Genomic DNA, 13,394 nt, shown 5'->3' on the forward strand with positions numbered 1-13,394 from the left:
CTGTGATGTAGGGTCAATGGCAGTCTTCTTAATGGATACCACAAGTGCAGGCTATTAGCCACCAATCGATGGCAAATGGTTCAAGTTCATATGGGAACATACAGGGTGTCTTGAACATGCTGCAGAATGGAGGTAGAAGTGGCTTGTGGGTGCACTACTACTTGTCAGTGGATGTGTTGATCCAAGTGTGCTGACATCACTTTGGCTGCACTGGCATCCCTCAAAATTGTCACATTTCCTTGTTCCAACCATTGTCACCATAGCCGGTGCACTGTGGATGCGTCTAGGTGTGTGTCAGCTGAGCTTTGCCATATGGAACAGCCTGCCCATCTCAGTCTGATCAGACCTTTTAAAATCATCTGTCTGCTGGAACTGCCTCTGTTGATGACAGCCTAGCATTCTGTCATATTACATGCATCCTCCGAGATGAGAACAAATTTTCTATGGTGATTTCCCTAGCAGAAATAATGGCACGAAAATTGATATTCTGCAGGTTCCTTTCCTTATATTGTGTTCAATGTGCACTGGAGAGCTGCACATTTCACAACATTCACATAACTTGGTGACTTGCATCTACCCTGAAATTAGCATAATTTTGGGGCCACTCCTTCTTGGTGTTGGCTTTTCAGTTTCGGGTAGTGTATGAATAATTCCTGCATTTTGGAATTGGTTTTATGTTTACTTTATCTTTAACATTCCACAAAATACCAAAATTATTTGCAGCCCCATTCTTAAGATTAGCTAGTTTCAATACTTTCCTACCTACCACCAAAATTCTTTAATATTGCTGAAGGAGAATGGTTGAGTATTCTGCTAGGAAAATGTTTCTCTAACAGGTGATACTAACAGACTACCAAACGCTGAACATAAAAGCACTTCCACCAATGCAAAATGCATCCTAAATAAAAATTGCATAGTTATTACTTTTCACAGTAGCAATCAATTGTTTAGTATCTATTACACAATGTCTGAAATTAATTTGCAGCTGGAAAAAATGCTTATCAAGAATCAAAGGAGTTGGTATTAATTGTTTGAAGTCCATGGATGCATGTATAACCCAGGATAAGGACAAATCTTGCCTCTAAATGTACCTAACATGCACACTCCTAGTTTGTCAATGTTATCTCAAAATGTTTCATATTGTATAAACTTGAAATGCTTCTTAATATTTAATTAATTTTAAATACCTTAAAATGGAAATAAGTTTATCTTGTGCACCTTACTGGTTTGTGTTCATTTGTCACCTATTTATACCTGATCATGGATTCTTCTTGTGAAGTGCATTGATTAACTGAACATAATCATCAGCTCCACTAACACCATTCACACATGTTGTCAACTGCATCACAACGCCATAGACTAGACACTTGTGCCACTAAGGACACGTCAACTTGCAACTGCGTGGAAATGAAATGAAAAGAAAAAGGTTCAGGTATTGGGTGCAGAGCTGGAGATGTATATTTAACTTGATTACAAAGTGTCCATCAATGAAACAGCAGTTCTAGCTTTATCAATAACAGAAATTCATTTTGCTTATGTTGCCATTTCATGGTGAGCAGCAGTAATAAAAGCATGATGTCAGTAATAAATAGCATTAGCTGATTAAAAGGCTATTGTAAGTAATGTCTGCTTTCCACAAATAATGATGATTTGCCGTTTTAGGGAATTCAGTATTATGAATAATAATCTCTTTTTCTCTCTACTTAATATCAGTATTTAATAAAAAGTCACATTTGAGCCACTCATATTAATTACATTAAAGGCAAAATATCCTCAAACTTGGACTCTTAAGTCGCCAAGTCTCATTAAAAGCATTAGTTGTAAGATTCCAAGGAAATGGGTGTTTTATGGATAAGAGCCAGTTTCCCTTAGAAAGTTCTCAACAAAGGCTCCTTTTCCTTTAGCAGATAGTCTTGGCATGCTTTGTTGTAATCAAATAAATCAAATCAAATCAAATCATCTTCAAATTCAGATCCTAACTAGACAGTAATTTTGGTTTCAATAAATTAAACCAAACCATCTTCAAATTCAGATCCTTACTTGATAGTGATTTTGGTTTCAGTTATCAAAGAAAAGAAAAATGTACACTTTGATCATAGGGCTTATTTTCCCTGTGCTTCTTCGATCTGAATAAATGTCAAAGACAGTAACATGAAGAAGCTACAGATTCTTCAAAACAAATGTTTTCCTCTGTTTGCTGGGCTGTCTTTTTAAAAATAAAAACCTCTTTAAGGATTTTGAAATTCATTATGTCTGAGATTTCTCAACAATGTCTATATAAGTTACTTCAAGTGAACTACAAACTATAGTATAGCAAATTGATCACAGCAACTGAAGAATGAAATCATAGCATAAGTGTGTGTCTGTATGATTGTAGTCTGCTCCTCAGAAACTTAGATCTTGTTATTTGAACATGCCATAATTATAATCTTAGATCTTTTACATAGCTTCCACACCAGTTTCTTTCCTGTTTCATTTTAAACTTGGTTATTGTGTTTAGTTTTTCATCTGCATATGTATTCCTTGGGTAAGATATGCTGTATATTTGTCTACACAGACTTTTTAGCACAAATTTGCTCTTTTCTGCATTCACTCAGATTTGAAACTTTGAATCATTGTCTTGTAGTAGTATCAAAATTTTTGGTTTTATTTCCTGCTTCAATGTCAGAATTACATGGCCAGTTTGACAGCCAACTGAATTTTCTATTTTTCTCCTGTCCTGGTTTTTTTTTATATTAATGCACTCTTCAGAGCATTCCTAAGATAAAGCTTTTTTTAAAAAAAAAATCCTGGCTTTTGTTTCCAGTACTTTGCTGATGTAAACAATGTGTGCCCATAAAGTTACTAGAAAATTTCTTATAAATAAGGAGAATATTACTAACCTTCAAATAAATTTATTTGCTTCAAAATAATCGCCAGAGAGTATATAATTTTTTTCAACATTTCTTCAGGTCATCAGAACATTGTTTATAGGCACTGAACTAAATGTTTGTGGAATACATGCAATATTTCATTTAATATGCCAGGCATTTTCAAATCTCTGTCCTTTTATCTGAAGCTTCGGCGCGAAAAAATCGGCTGGGGATTTTTTGGGAGAATGTGGTGGATGATATATCATTGCAGTTGAATGCTTAGCAAGATACTGCTGTACAGACAATGCTGTATGGGCGGCCTAGCATTATCGTGTAAAAGAAACCATTGCCAGAAATCGAAAAATTCCTAACTCACCTTATCCTGTTTCTTAATCAAAAAAGGCATCTTCTTGTAAAAAGGCTAAGTTATTGTTTTATGTTCAAGGACAAATTATTGGTGAATATGTCCTTTATAATCTAAAAATGCAATCAGCATCATATTAGTCTTTGATTCCGACATTCGTGCTTTTTTTTTCGGGGGGAATGGGGAAAACCATCCTTTCCACTATGCACTTTGTCTTCTTGTTTCTGGGTCGTATTGTAGACATCAGCTATCATATGTCTTAAGAAATTATTATCCTGTCTCGTAGCAGTCAGCTAATCTTTTCTGTCTTCTTGCTATTCTGTTAAAATACGTGGCTCAAAGCAAGCACAAACTTTCCTCATTTTCAATTAAAATTAACCTACAGCTTTCTTTGCTTATCCCAAGCATAACTGAAAATTGCTAAGTTGTTACATGTCTATCAGTTTTTATCAAAGAATGAATTTTCACCACGTTTTCCTTATTCTTCGAAGTTGAAAGTTTACTGCTTGCCTGCTAATAGTCCTAGTAAGCCTAACATCATTGAAACAACAGCTTCCACATCGCTGGTGACAATTAATTTAGCCCTTAAGTAGATCTGTTTTTTGTTCGTCTTCAATATTCTGTGGATATGATGAACTAAAAACCTGTTTCTTTACTGCCACGTTAGTTAGAATTCAACCCGTTAAATGATAAGTGTGTTAACTAAATTGTTATATATTGGATGTGGTTCCAGAGTTTCCTACTTAGGCGCATTTTTTCAGTGTCTGCTGAGCTGACTTCAATACGGCAGCAATAGAGTTAATTTTCCATACAAAGATTTGCTATCGATTTTGTTTGCGCCTTGCTATATCTCTGCTATTGTTTAACGTTGCCAAATAAGTTTGCTATCTTCTTCAAGTGTGGAAACGCTTTCAGAAAGGGATACGTACTTCAGTGAAATTAGGCTTGGCGTGCTGAAAGTCATAAGGATTCAGAAGTTTCTGAAGACAACACAACAATGTCAATACCAATAATGCGTTTATGAATCTAAAGTCAAAGAAGGAAACTGTACAGAAAGCTATGTGTTGTAGATTACAAGAATATGGTAGGCATGGATAGGAATAATTTCCAATTTCAGAGTTAGCTAATGGTCAGAAGTAGACTGAGAAAGTATCAAACGCTTTTCTGTCATATACTCGGCCCACCAGCGGCCGAGCGGTGAAGTCGCTGAACACTGGTAGTTCGGTCCGAGGTTCGAATCCTGCGAACGGGCTGGCTGCATGGGTGTTTTCGTGGTTTTCCCCATGTGTAACATGTATACGAGCCAATTTCCCTAGAAAGTCCTTCACGAAGGCATCCCTCCCCTTAGGCAGATAGCCCTCGTGTGCTTTGCCATAATTAAATACACTACCACTGTCATATACTCAGTGTTGTAGGTAGAACTTTCACCTCCTTTCTTGATATACAAATAAATAGCTTAAAAAACATCAAAACGGCATGTAGGGAAATAAAACTCTGCGTTTATTTCTGAAGAAAGATTTTAATTCCAACATTTTAAAATAACATTATTATTTTGCCTGTTTTATTGTTTGGAAAATCATCGATGACCATGTAAAGATCAATTTGATTGCTTTGGCTGTTACGTAGATGGTAGAAAAGGATTTCTTAGATACAAAATATACATTTATAGTTCTTAAATACTTCTTGAATGATTTGCTCTAGAAAACGAGTACTGGAGTACTAGTATTACAATATTCGAACTAACAATTTCCAAATATTGTATAGTTCGCACTAGTATTGCAATGTTTGAAACTTTGTTCTGGAGATTGTATTTTAGGATAAACCGCAAATATTCAAAAGGACTGTCCTGTCACGTTCCTGTTTCAGTTTCCCTAGCAACAACGGAAATAAAACTCTGAAATACTTCTGTTTTAACGAAGAATTCTTCCTTATAAATGCCACCGTGATCGTTTTTCAGCACTTCAAAATTTGGAAGTGAAAGAAATCAATTGCTACGATTTTGAAAATTTGTACACTTCTCTTCCATTAATTGAAATTTACTACAGTCTTTTAGTTCTTCCTAAATTTTTCCTGAGATCCTTACACTTATTTCGGAAGTTTATTGGAAAACCCACTATAATTGTGCATTTTTAAATCACTACATCTACTTTAGAGAATCTATTTTTCAACAAATCAACGGAATTTCTATGGGGAACCTATTCCACGTATTTATGCAACATGTACTTATTCACAAAAGAAAATTACTACTCTTAATCAAGTTGATAAAAATTACTTTACTACTATTTTTAGATATATTCACGATATTATTGCAATAAATAATTTTGAGAAAATAAGAACAGAGTATTTACTTTTCTAGTTTAAATAAAACTAATACTACACATAAAGAAATTAACTAGTTAGATTTACATATTTTTAATTGTAAAAATATTAAACTTTGCGACAAAAGAAGAGACTTCAATTTTAACACAATAATACACTTTTAAAGAACACTATTCACAATCAGCTTCATAGAATTAAAAAAATTTACTGAAGTTAATTATCTATAAGAAATCAAACTTTTCATTAATTAATTAGAGAATAAAACTTCAAAATATTGCATTAACCTTACTCTGAAAAAAAAAAAAAAAGCATCAGCTACTACACTGAAGAGCCAAAACATTATGACCACCGACTCAATAACGCGTTGCGTGACCCTTGGCCTGCAGAACAGCTGCAACTCATCTTGGCATGCCACGGGCTCTTGGTAGGTGACTGGGGACAGGTTGTTCCAAATGTTTAAGCAGCTGTCACGCAAAGTCAAGATATTCTGACATGGTAGTGCTTGAGCTCTGAGCTACCTCTTCATGTCATTCTAAGTGTACTCTGTCGGGTTTATATCCGGCGAGTTAGGTAGCCAGAACATTAATTGGAATTCATTCTTATGCTCCTCGAACCTGTCCAACACAATTCGAGCCTTGCGACACTGGGCGTTGTCATGCTGTAAGATTCCACTTCTAGTTAGGCAGACAGACGTCATATAAGGAGGCAAATGATCCGCAATTATGTTCAGATAGTCTGTAGCTTTTATGGTCTGTTCTACCACAACTAAGGGTCCCAAAGCCGCCAAACGTCCCCCAAAGCATAATACCGCCCCCACCAGCCTGTATATGACCTGCTGCACATACGCGGAGCAACTGTTCTCCTGGAAGATGGCGTACCCTGACAAGACTATCGATATAATGAATGAGAATTCGTGATTGATCCGACCAGGCAATTGTCTTCCACTTCTCCATGGTCCATTCTCGATGTTCCCGGGCCCACTATAGGCGTAGTTGACAATGGCGCTTAGTCAACAGAGGCACACGTCTGCTGCGCAGTCCCATATCCAACAATGTGCGCTAAACTCTGTGTTCCAAAACACTTGCACCTGGACCTGCACTGTATTGGGCTGTCAGCTGAGCAGTTTAGTGTCTTGCGCCGATTTTGCTGTACGAAGCAGGACAGTCTGCGACGTTCATTTTCTTTAATGACGCGTGGATGTCCAACATCTTGGCGTCTACGGCTGTTTTTACTATCATTTATTCACTTTGCGTAAATACCAACAACGGCAGATCGTAAATTATCTACCAGTTCTGCAGTTTCGAAGACACCCCTTCCGAGTCTTTGGGCCATTACAATCTGCCATTTATCGAATTCACTTTGATCAGCAGCCTTTCCCATCACTCGAAAAGTAAGAGCAAGGATGATTCCTTACCTTCTCCAGCAGCAGTTAAATACCATTTCCACTTGATCATGTGCTATTCACATCATCCAGACCAGTTTCATTGAAAAATGTGGGGATGGTCATAATGTCTTGGCTCAATGGTAACTAAAACTAGAGACTTTTTTTACATGTGAATAATTTTCTTTTCATGTACAGATTCTGTATAATATTTCTAGTTCTTTCCTTTTGTTAACTACTAGTTTGATTTAGTTTCAAAAATCCATAATAGCTATGCTGGGATAAGACTTTAAACTTATTATCTTCGTTTTTTATAACTTTGGCCTGAATTTAAATTCAAATTTACATTTTAGAGTTAAATATACTATATTTGCTATTTAATATATAATATTTGCTATTTAATATATGCTTGCTACTAAATATGCTTTGTTATTTAACGCTCATTGTGGTCTCTTTCCCTTGCTCCTTGCTTCTGCTCTCTTTTACTTCTTCTTTTTTGGCAAACCTAATTTTCGCTATTTGCACAAAGAACTTGTTTCTGAGAATTCTTCCGTCTTCTATTTTGCTGCCAAATTTTTCTCCTACGACAAATTTTCGACAACCTTGGCATGGTTTCTTATTTGAAGGACATTCACTAGTTTATCTATTTCTGCATTTGAATGATTTTCACAAGAAACGGCAACCTTACTCTTTCGTTTCCACGCTCACCGTTTGAATGCTAAAATAACTGAACCATTTTTTCTAAAGGTTGAAGCACATTTGTTTCATTCAGAAATGTTAGTAAGTTTTTTCTTTTATTTTATTTTAATTTAGGGCCAATGTTTCCAACCGTTTTATTTTTTTAGAGTATCGTTTTCAGTGGAGTTGAAAATTTTTTGATAGTTTTCGAGTAAAAAAAAAATTTTTTTAGGTCTCTTAGTCAAAATGGCAAAATTTGTTAACCGTAATTGTTCAGGTTTTGTTTTAAATTACGCGTCAGATTGAACCATCAAAATATGAATAATTAATCTACATCGTCATAGCTTTAAGTTTTTAAAATATTTCTAAAAATTTTCGATATATTTTGCCTTTCATTTTACGTCTTACTTCGTTCTAAAATTTAATGGTTTCTTTATGTTTTCTTTCTAAATTGAATTTAAACAAATTGTCCAGGAACGTGTCATCTTTTTTCTCATAATTTTTTAATTTTAATATATATATATATATAAATATACTTTACAGTAGATTATTTAATATTATATATGTATATATGTGTGTGTATGTGTGTGTGATGTGTTTTTTGAGGGAAAAGTGAAATCCAAATCGCGCTTGAGTCTTGGTCGAGAAGACTGTTTCTTAGGGCTGGTGCAAAAATCCCAACTGGCTTGCTTGCTTAAACATCGTTTTTATTTTTTACAGAAACAATTATTTCAGAAATATACATCTGGTTCAAACTGATACAGCATTAGGGGTTTTAAACACGTCCATAATTTCAATATACGCAGCTTCTTCAGAAATGAAGAAGGCGGCGAAACAGCAGGCGTGGGTTACCCAAGCAACAGCAAGCGAGAAAAAGCAATGCAATTCTCTTCGGTCCCTAATTCTGAGCGGTGATTATTAGAAAGTCCTCCGGGAAGGCGTCCCTCCCTTAAGGCAGATAGCCCTCGAGTGCTTTGCCATAATCTAATAAAATAAAAACCTGAGCGGTGATTGGGCTGCAGATGTACAGAGAAACTGCAGGGAAAGCGTGACATAACATGCGGCAGAGTGACGCCGCAAAACATATCCTTTGAAGTTGGGATGCGTTTAACTAAAATTTACAAATCTAAAGATTTATTGCCAATCAATTGCAATTAAATTTAATAATTTCATTTCATATTTTACAAATATGTACATATGTAATGATGTTGTAGAAAAATTGATAGCGTAGATATTGGAGATGTTGAACGATGATAAACAGCAAACTTGGCAGCCGAGGCAGATTAAATATTTGTTTTTATTTCAATAAACATTTTATGGCCACAAGCAAATTTGTACACTAGTCGCGCCTTTTGAAGTACATTTACATTTTTGTTATTGTTGCGATAGTAAGATAGCAGCGAGGTAGAAGCAACAGCGAGAACAGAGGTAGAAGCAAAGTGCGTAGTTATCCAATATGGCAGTTTATTAAGAGAAAGATTTAGGTTCTCGAAATTTTGTGTTAAGTTCCGAATTAGCTAAGTCATTAACATTATGTAAATGTCATATGATAGGATTAATTTAGAAATGACACAGTCCAGTAAAAGTTGTGATTATGTTAAAAATAGAGAGGGGGAATACCCAAATTAAAACGAAGAATTAAGGGGCTACAACAAAATTAAAATTTATATCTACATATTTTTCCTCTTACATATTCCTCCCCTTCAAAGAGAAAAAGGCTTAGTTACAGGGAAGCATTTTTAGAGGAAAAGCGTCAAAGCAGTGGCAAATCAAGAGAGAGATGATTTTGGAAAATATAAATCATAAAATTTTAACGAACATAATTATTTAAATAATTGCAAAATATAAACTTTGATAATATTTTAGAGTCCTATTAAATTTTCAGTTGAGAAGTTTTCTTGTTTTAGAATCCACATAATCATATTTGTTCAGGAAAGGCTTTTCAAAGTTTTTCACAAATATCACAAATATAAATATTTTAAATACCATTACTTATTGTAATTTATAGCACAACTAATTTAATTAATTAATAGTTAAAAATACTTTTTATCATCATATGTATGGGAGTAAACATTGCTAAAATTATAGTTTAGCTGTTATTATCTTTCATTTGAAATTCCTTATTGTACCAAACTGGAAGGTTCCGTAATACTTTAAAATAAACATTTCTATCAACTGATTATACACACTTTGGCTGACTGGTGAGCTAATCGCACCCGTGGCTATGAGTTACTCATATAGTTACTTAAAAAGGCTTCCGTTCCTTGTACAAGGTAAGTGGCCTATGAGAACTGCCCTAATACATTCAGTAACAAATAAATAAATAAAAATAATGATAATATATAAAAAATTTACACTTAGTCATGAAACGAGAACCTTCAACATTATCGTGTATGAGGAAGAAAAAGGAAACAGTTGTACAGAGGTAATAATATGCCTCTGTTTTCTGGACCAGTACTCTACTATATTTAACATACATTTATTTATAAATTTTAACATTCTTTACCATAATTCCAAACAATTTTTTTATACATTTTACTTTTAATTACATTACTCACAATCAGTTTTATTCTAATTATTGAGTTAGTAAATCTATTACTATTTTAAAATTAATTATATTCGTTACAACACTATTCAGAGTCTAAATAATTTTTATATCACTCTCTATACACATATTCAAATCACTTCCTTCATTTTTCATATTCCCTTCCTTCTCGAAATAATTAGAAAATTCTGAAAATTCAAATTTTCAAACAGCAATCTTGTTCACAAAATAATTGCAAAATTCTTAATATTAATTGAAAAATTTGAACGATAATTCAAAAATATAGTAATCATGTTAAGATTTAATAACCATCCCAAAATAAAATAATACAAGTCTTTAAATTCGTTACTTAACTTAATTAAAGATAAAAATAAAGATGAAAAATTCAATCTTTTGATACCATGAAATTTTAATCATTTTTCATAAAATAGTGCCAAATTTTTCGAAGTCCAATATAATAAGAAAACAACATTACATATTTAAAGTTTCAGATACTATTAATTGTAAACACTTTCTACGTGACGATACTAAAAACATTTCTAGCTGCACTAATTACTAACTAACTTTATTCATAAAAGAACTTATGCGAAATTTTAAAATCCATAGCACTATTTGAGTTTCGTTCCATTGCGAAATGAACCTAATTCTAAGATAATAATTTTGAGTGTTCGTTTGACGAACTATGCGATTAAGAAAGCGGAAGTGAACACACTTGAAGCACGTAGTATGAACAGACTGACGATTTTGGAATCGCTGTAATGCTGAAGTGATTTGGAACGTTGATACACTGTATCTTTGAAGACACTCATCAAATCACTTTTAATATAAACACTATGATTATTTTTGAAGCACTGCAGAACAATTTTTTTTCACTCCTGGATATTTAATAGATCAAGAGTGATGTTTCATATGAATGCAGAATAAAGTAAAATTAGTAGTTCTCAAAGCAAAGGTTCAATCCTTGTCGTTCACGCAGTATTTGGATTTTGTAGAAAAACTGCATTTTAAGACATTCTACACAGATGAACTTAACTTTCAGGCACTGATTTCCAAGACATACGATACCCTTGTCGACTACTTCTAACGATGTTATAGAAATATTGTCAGCGTAGATGTTGTAGGTGTTGATCCATAGTAAACAGAAAACTTCGTAAGGCAGATTAACTATTCATCTTTATTTCGGTAACCATTTTGCGGCCACAAACAAATTAGCACACTAATAGTGCCTTTTCAAAAACATTTACATTTTTGATAGTGCTGCAATAGCAAGAAAGCAGCAAGGAAGCGTCTTAACGAGAAGAGACGTAGAAGCTAAGTGCATAATTGTCCAATAATGACAGCTTATTAAGAGAAAGGTTTAGGTTCTCGAAATTTTGAGTTAAGTTTCGAATTGGCTACGTTATCATCCGTTATATAAAAGTCATATGATAGGGTTAAGCCAGGAATGACTCTGTCCAGAAAAGTTATTACCATTTTTAAAATAGAGAGGAGAAATATCAAATTAAAATGAGGAATTAAGGGGCTACTGAAAATTAAAATTTATATTTACATATTTTTATCTTACACACACACACATAATATTGATTAATTGATTATATTATCTCCTAAGTTTAATTATAGTAGGATTATCTTAAAAGAGTGAATCCATACTAGTAGTTATATTTTGAAAGATGAAGTAACTTGAAAGTAAAATGTTAAAAATGTTTTAACGGGGACTGGAATTAAATCATGAATAACAAAATTTCAATTGTAAAAGGAATAAATTAAAGGCAAGAATTAAATTAAATGTATGTAATCATTGTCATTGATCGGAAATTAGTTGACTTTCAAGTTACTTCAAAACATCTTTCAAAATATAACTTACTAGTATGAATTCACTCTTTTAAGATAATCCTACTATAATTAAACTTAGGAGATAATATAATCAATTAATCAATATTATTTAGTAAATAAATTATTATTAACTTACTTTGCAGCAATTGCGCAACTTGTTTTCGCACTAAATGAATTTAAGATCATACACACACACACATATACAAGGGGTGATCAAATGAAAAGGTACGAAACGACATAAAAAGTAACAGTTAAATATTTGCATATTCCACCATGGGAGAACGTAGCGAGACATCTCCGGATGCAATTGGAGTCTCTGACTGGGATCGGAGCGTGCGCGAGCGCCCGCATGCGCAGGAGAGAGCACACGCTCGTATCAAAAGCGGTGTCCAAATGATGCGGCAATCCGTATGAGGATAGGATGGCGTGCGCGTTGCAAAATTCGACGACTGAGGAGCATTATCCGATTTTTGACAGCGGAAGGTGAGAAACCGGCAGCTATTCATCGCCGGATGGTGACATTTTATGGGGAGAAATGTGTCTCTGACAAGTCTGTCTGCAAATCGAGTGCCCGTTTTCATGCAGGCCGTGAGAGTGTGAGTGATGACCCGAGACCAGGCCAGTCAAACACTGTCATCACGAGCGATCTCATCGACAAGGTGAACGACCTAGTGAGAAGTGATCGGCGTGTCACATTGCGATTGTTGGCGGTGAAGGTAGATGTCAGCTATGGAACCGTATGGACAATTGTTCACGACTGGTTGCGATATCGGAAGGTGTGTGCCGCTTGGGTTCCTAAGCAGCTCACCGACCAGCAAAAGGAACTGCGTATGGGGCTAGCACTGCAACATCTGTTTCGGTATCAGGAAGACCCCGCTTTCATGGAGCGCATCGTCACAGGTGATGAGACCTGGTGCCATCACTACGAGCCAGAGACAAACCGGGCCAGCATGCAGTAGAAGCATGCGTCGTCATCTCCCCCTAAAAAGTTCAAAGCCGTGCCGTCAGCAGGCAAGGTGTTGCTCACCGTCGTTTTCGACGTTCAAGGTCCGCTACTTATGGAATTTCTCGAGCACAGAAAAACCATTAACTCCGATGTGTACTGTGAGACACACCGACGCCTACGCAGGTCAATCAAAAACAAAAGACCGGGGCTGCTCACGGAGGGTGTGGTTCTGCTCCATGGTAACGCGCGTCCACACGTCTCCAGAGTCACACACATGGAACTAGCCAAGTTTAAGTGGAAGACGTTGGACCATCCGCCCTACAGTCCGGACATGTCGCCCTGCGATTTCCATGTGTTTGGTCCACTGAAGAAACACCTGAAAGGGGAGCGCTTCAACTCGGACGACATACTCAAGGGCGCTGTGAAGGACTGGGTCTCGCCACGGCCACACGAATTCTGGGAACAAGGAATCCTGC

General features: G+C 35.2%; 1 protein-coding gene across 1 annotated transcript; it reads left to right on the forward strand.

The window, feature by feature from the left end:
• Positions 1-12,382: 12,382 nt before the first annotated feature.
• Positions 12,383-12,931, forward strand: LOC146992970 (protein GVQW3-like). The gene has a single exon (XM_085808832.1). It carries the CDS (start codon positions 12,383-12,385, stop codon positions 12,929-12,931), a length of 549 nt encoding a protein of 182 aa, XP_085664958.1.
• The last annotated feature ends 463 nt before the right edge of the window (positions 12,932-13,394 follow it).

This window comes from Stegodyphus dumicola, chromosome X2 (genome assembly GCF_044657685.1).
Source record: "Stegodyphus dumicola isolate Sdum_Otavi_A_Nest chromosome X2, ASM4465768v1".
NCBI lineage: Eukaryota > Metazoa > Arthropoda > Arachnida > Araneae > Eresidae > Stegodyphus > Stegodyphus dumicola.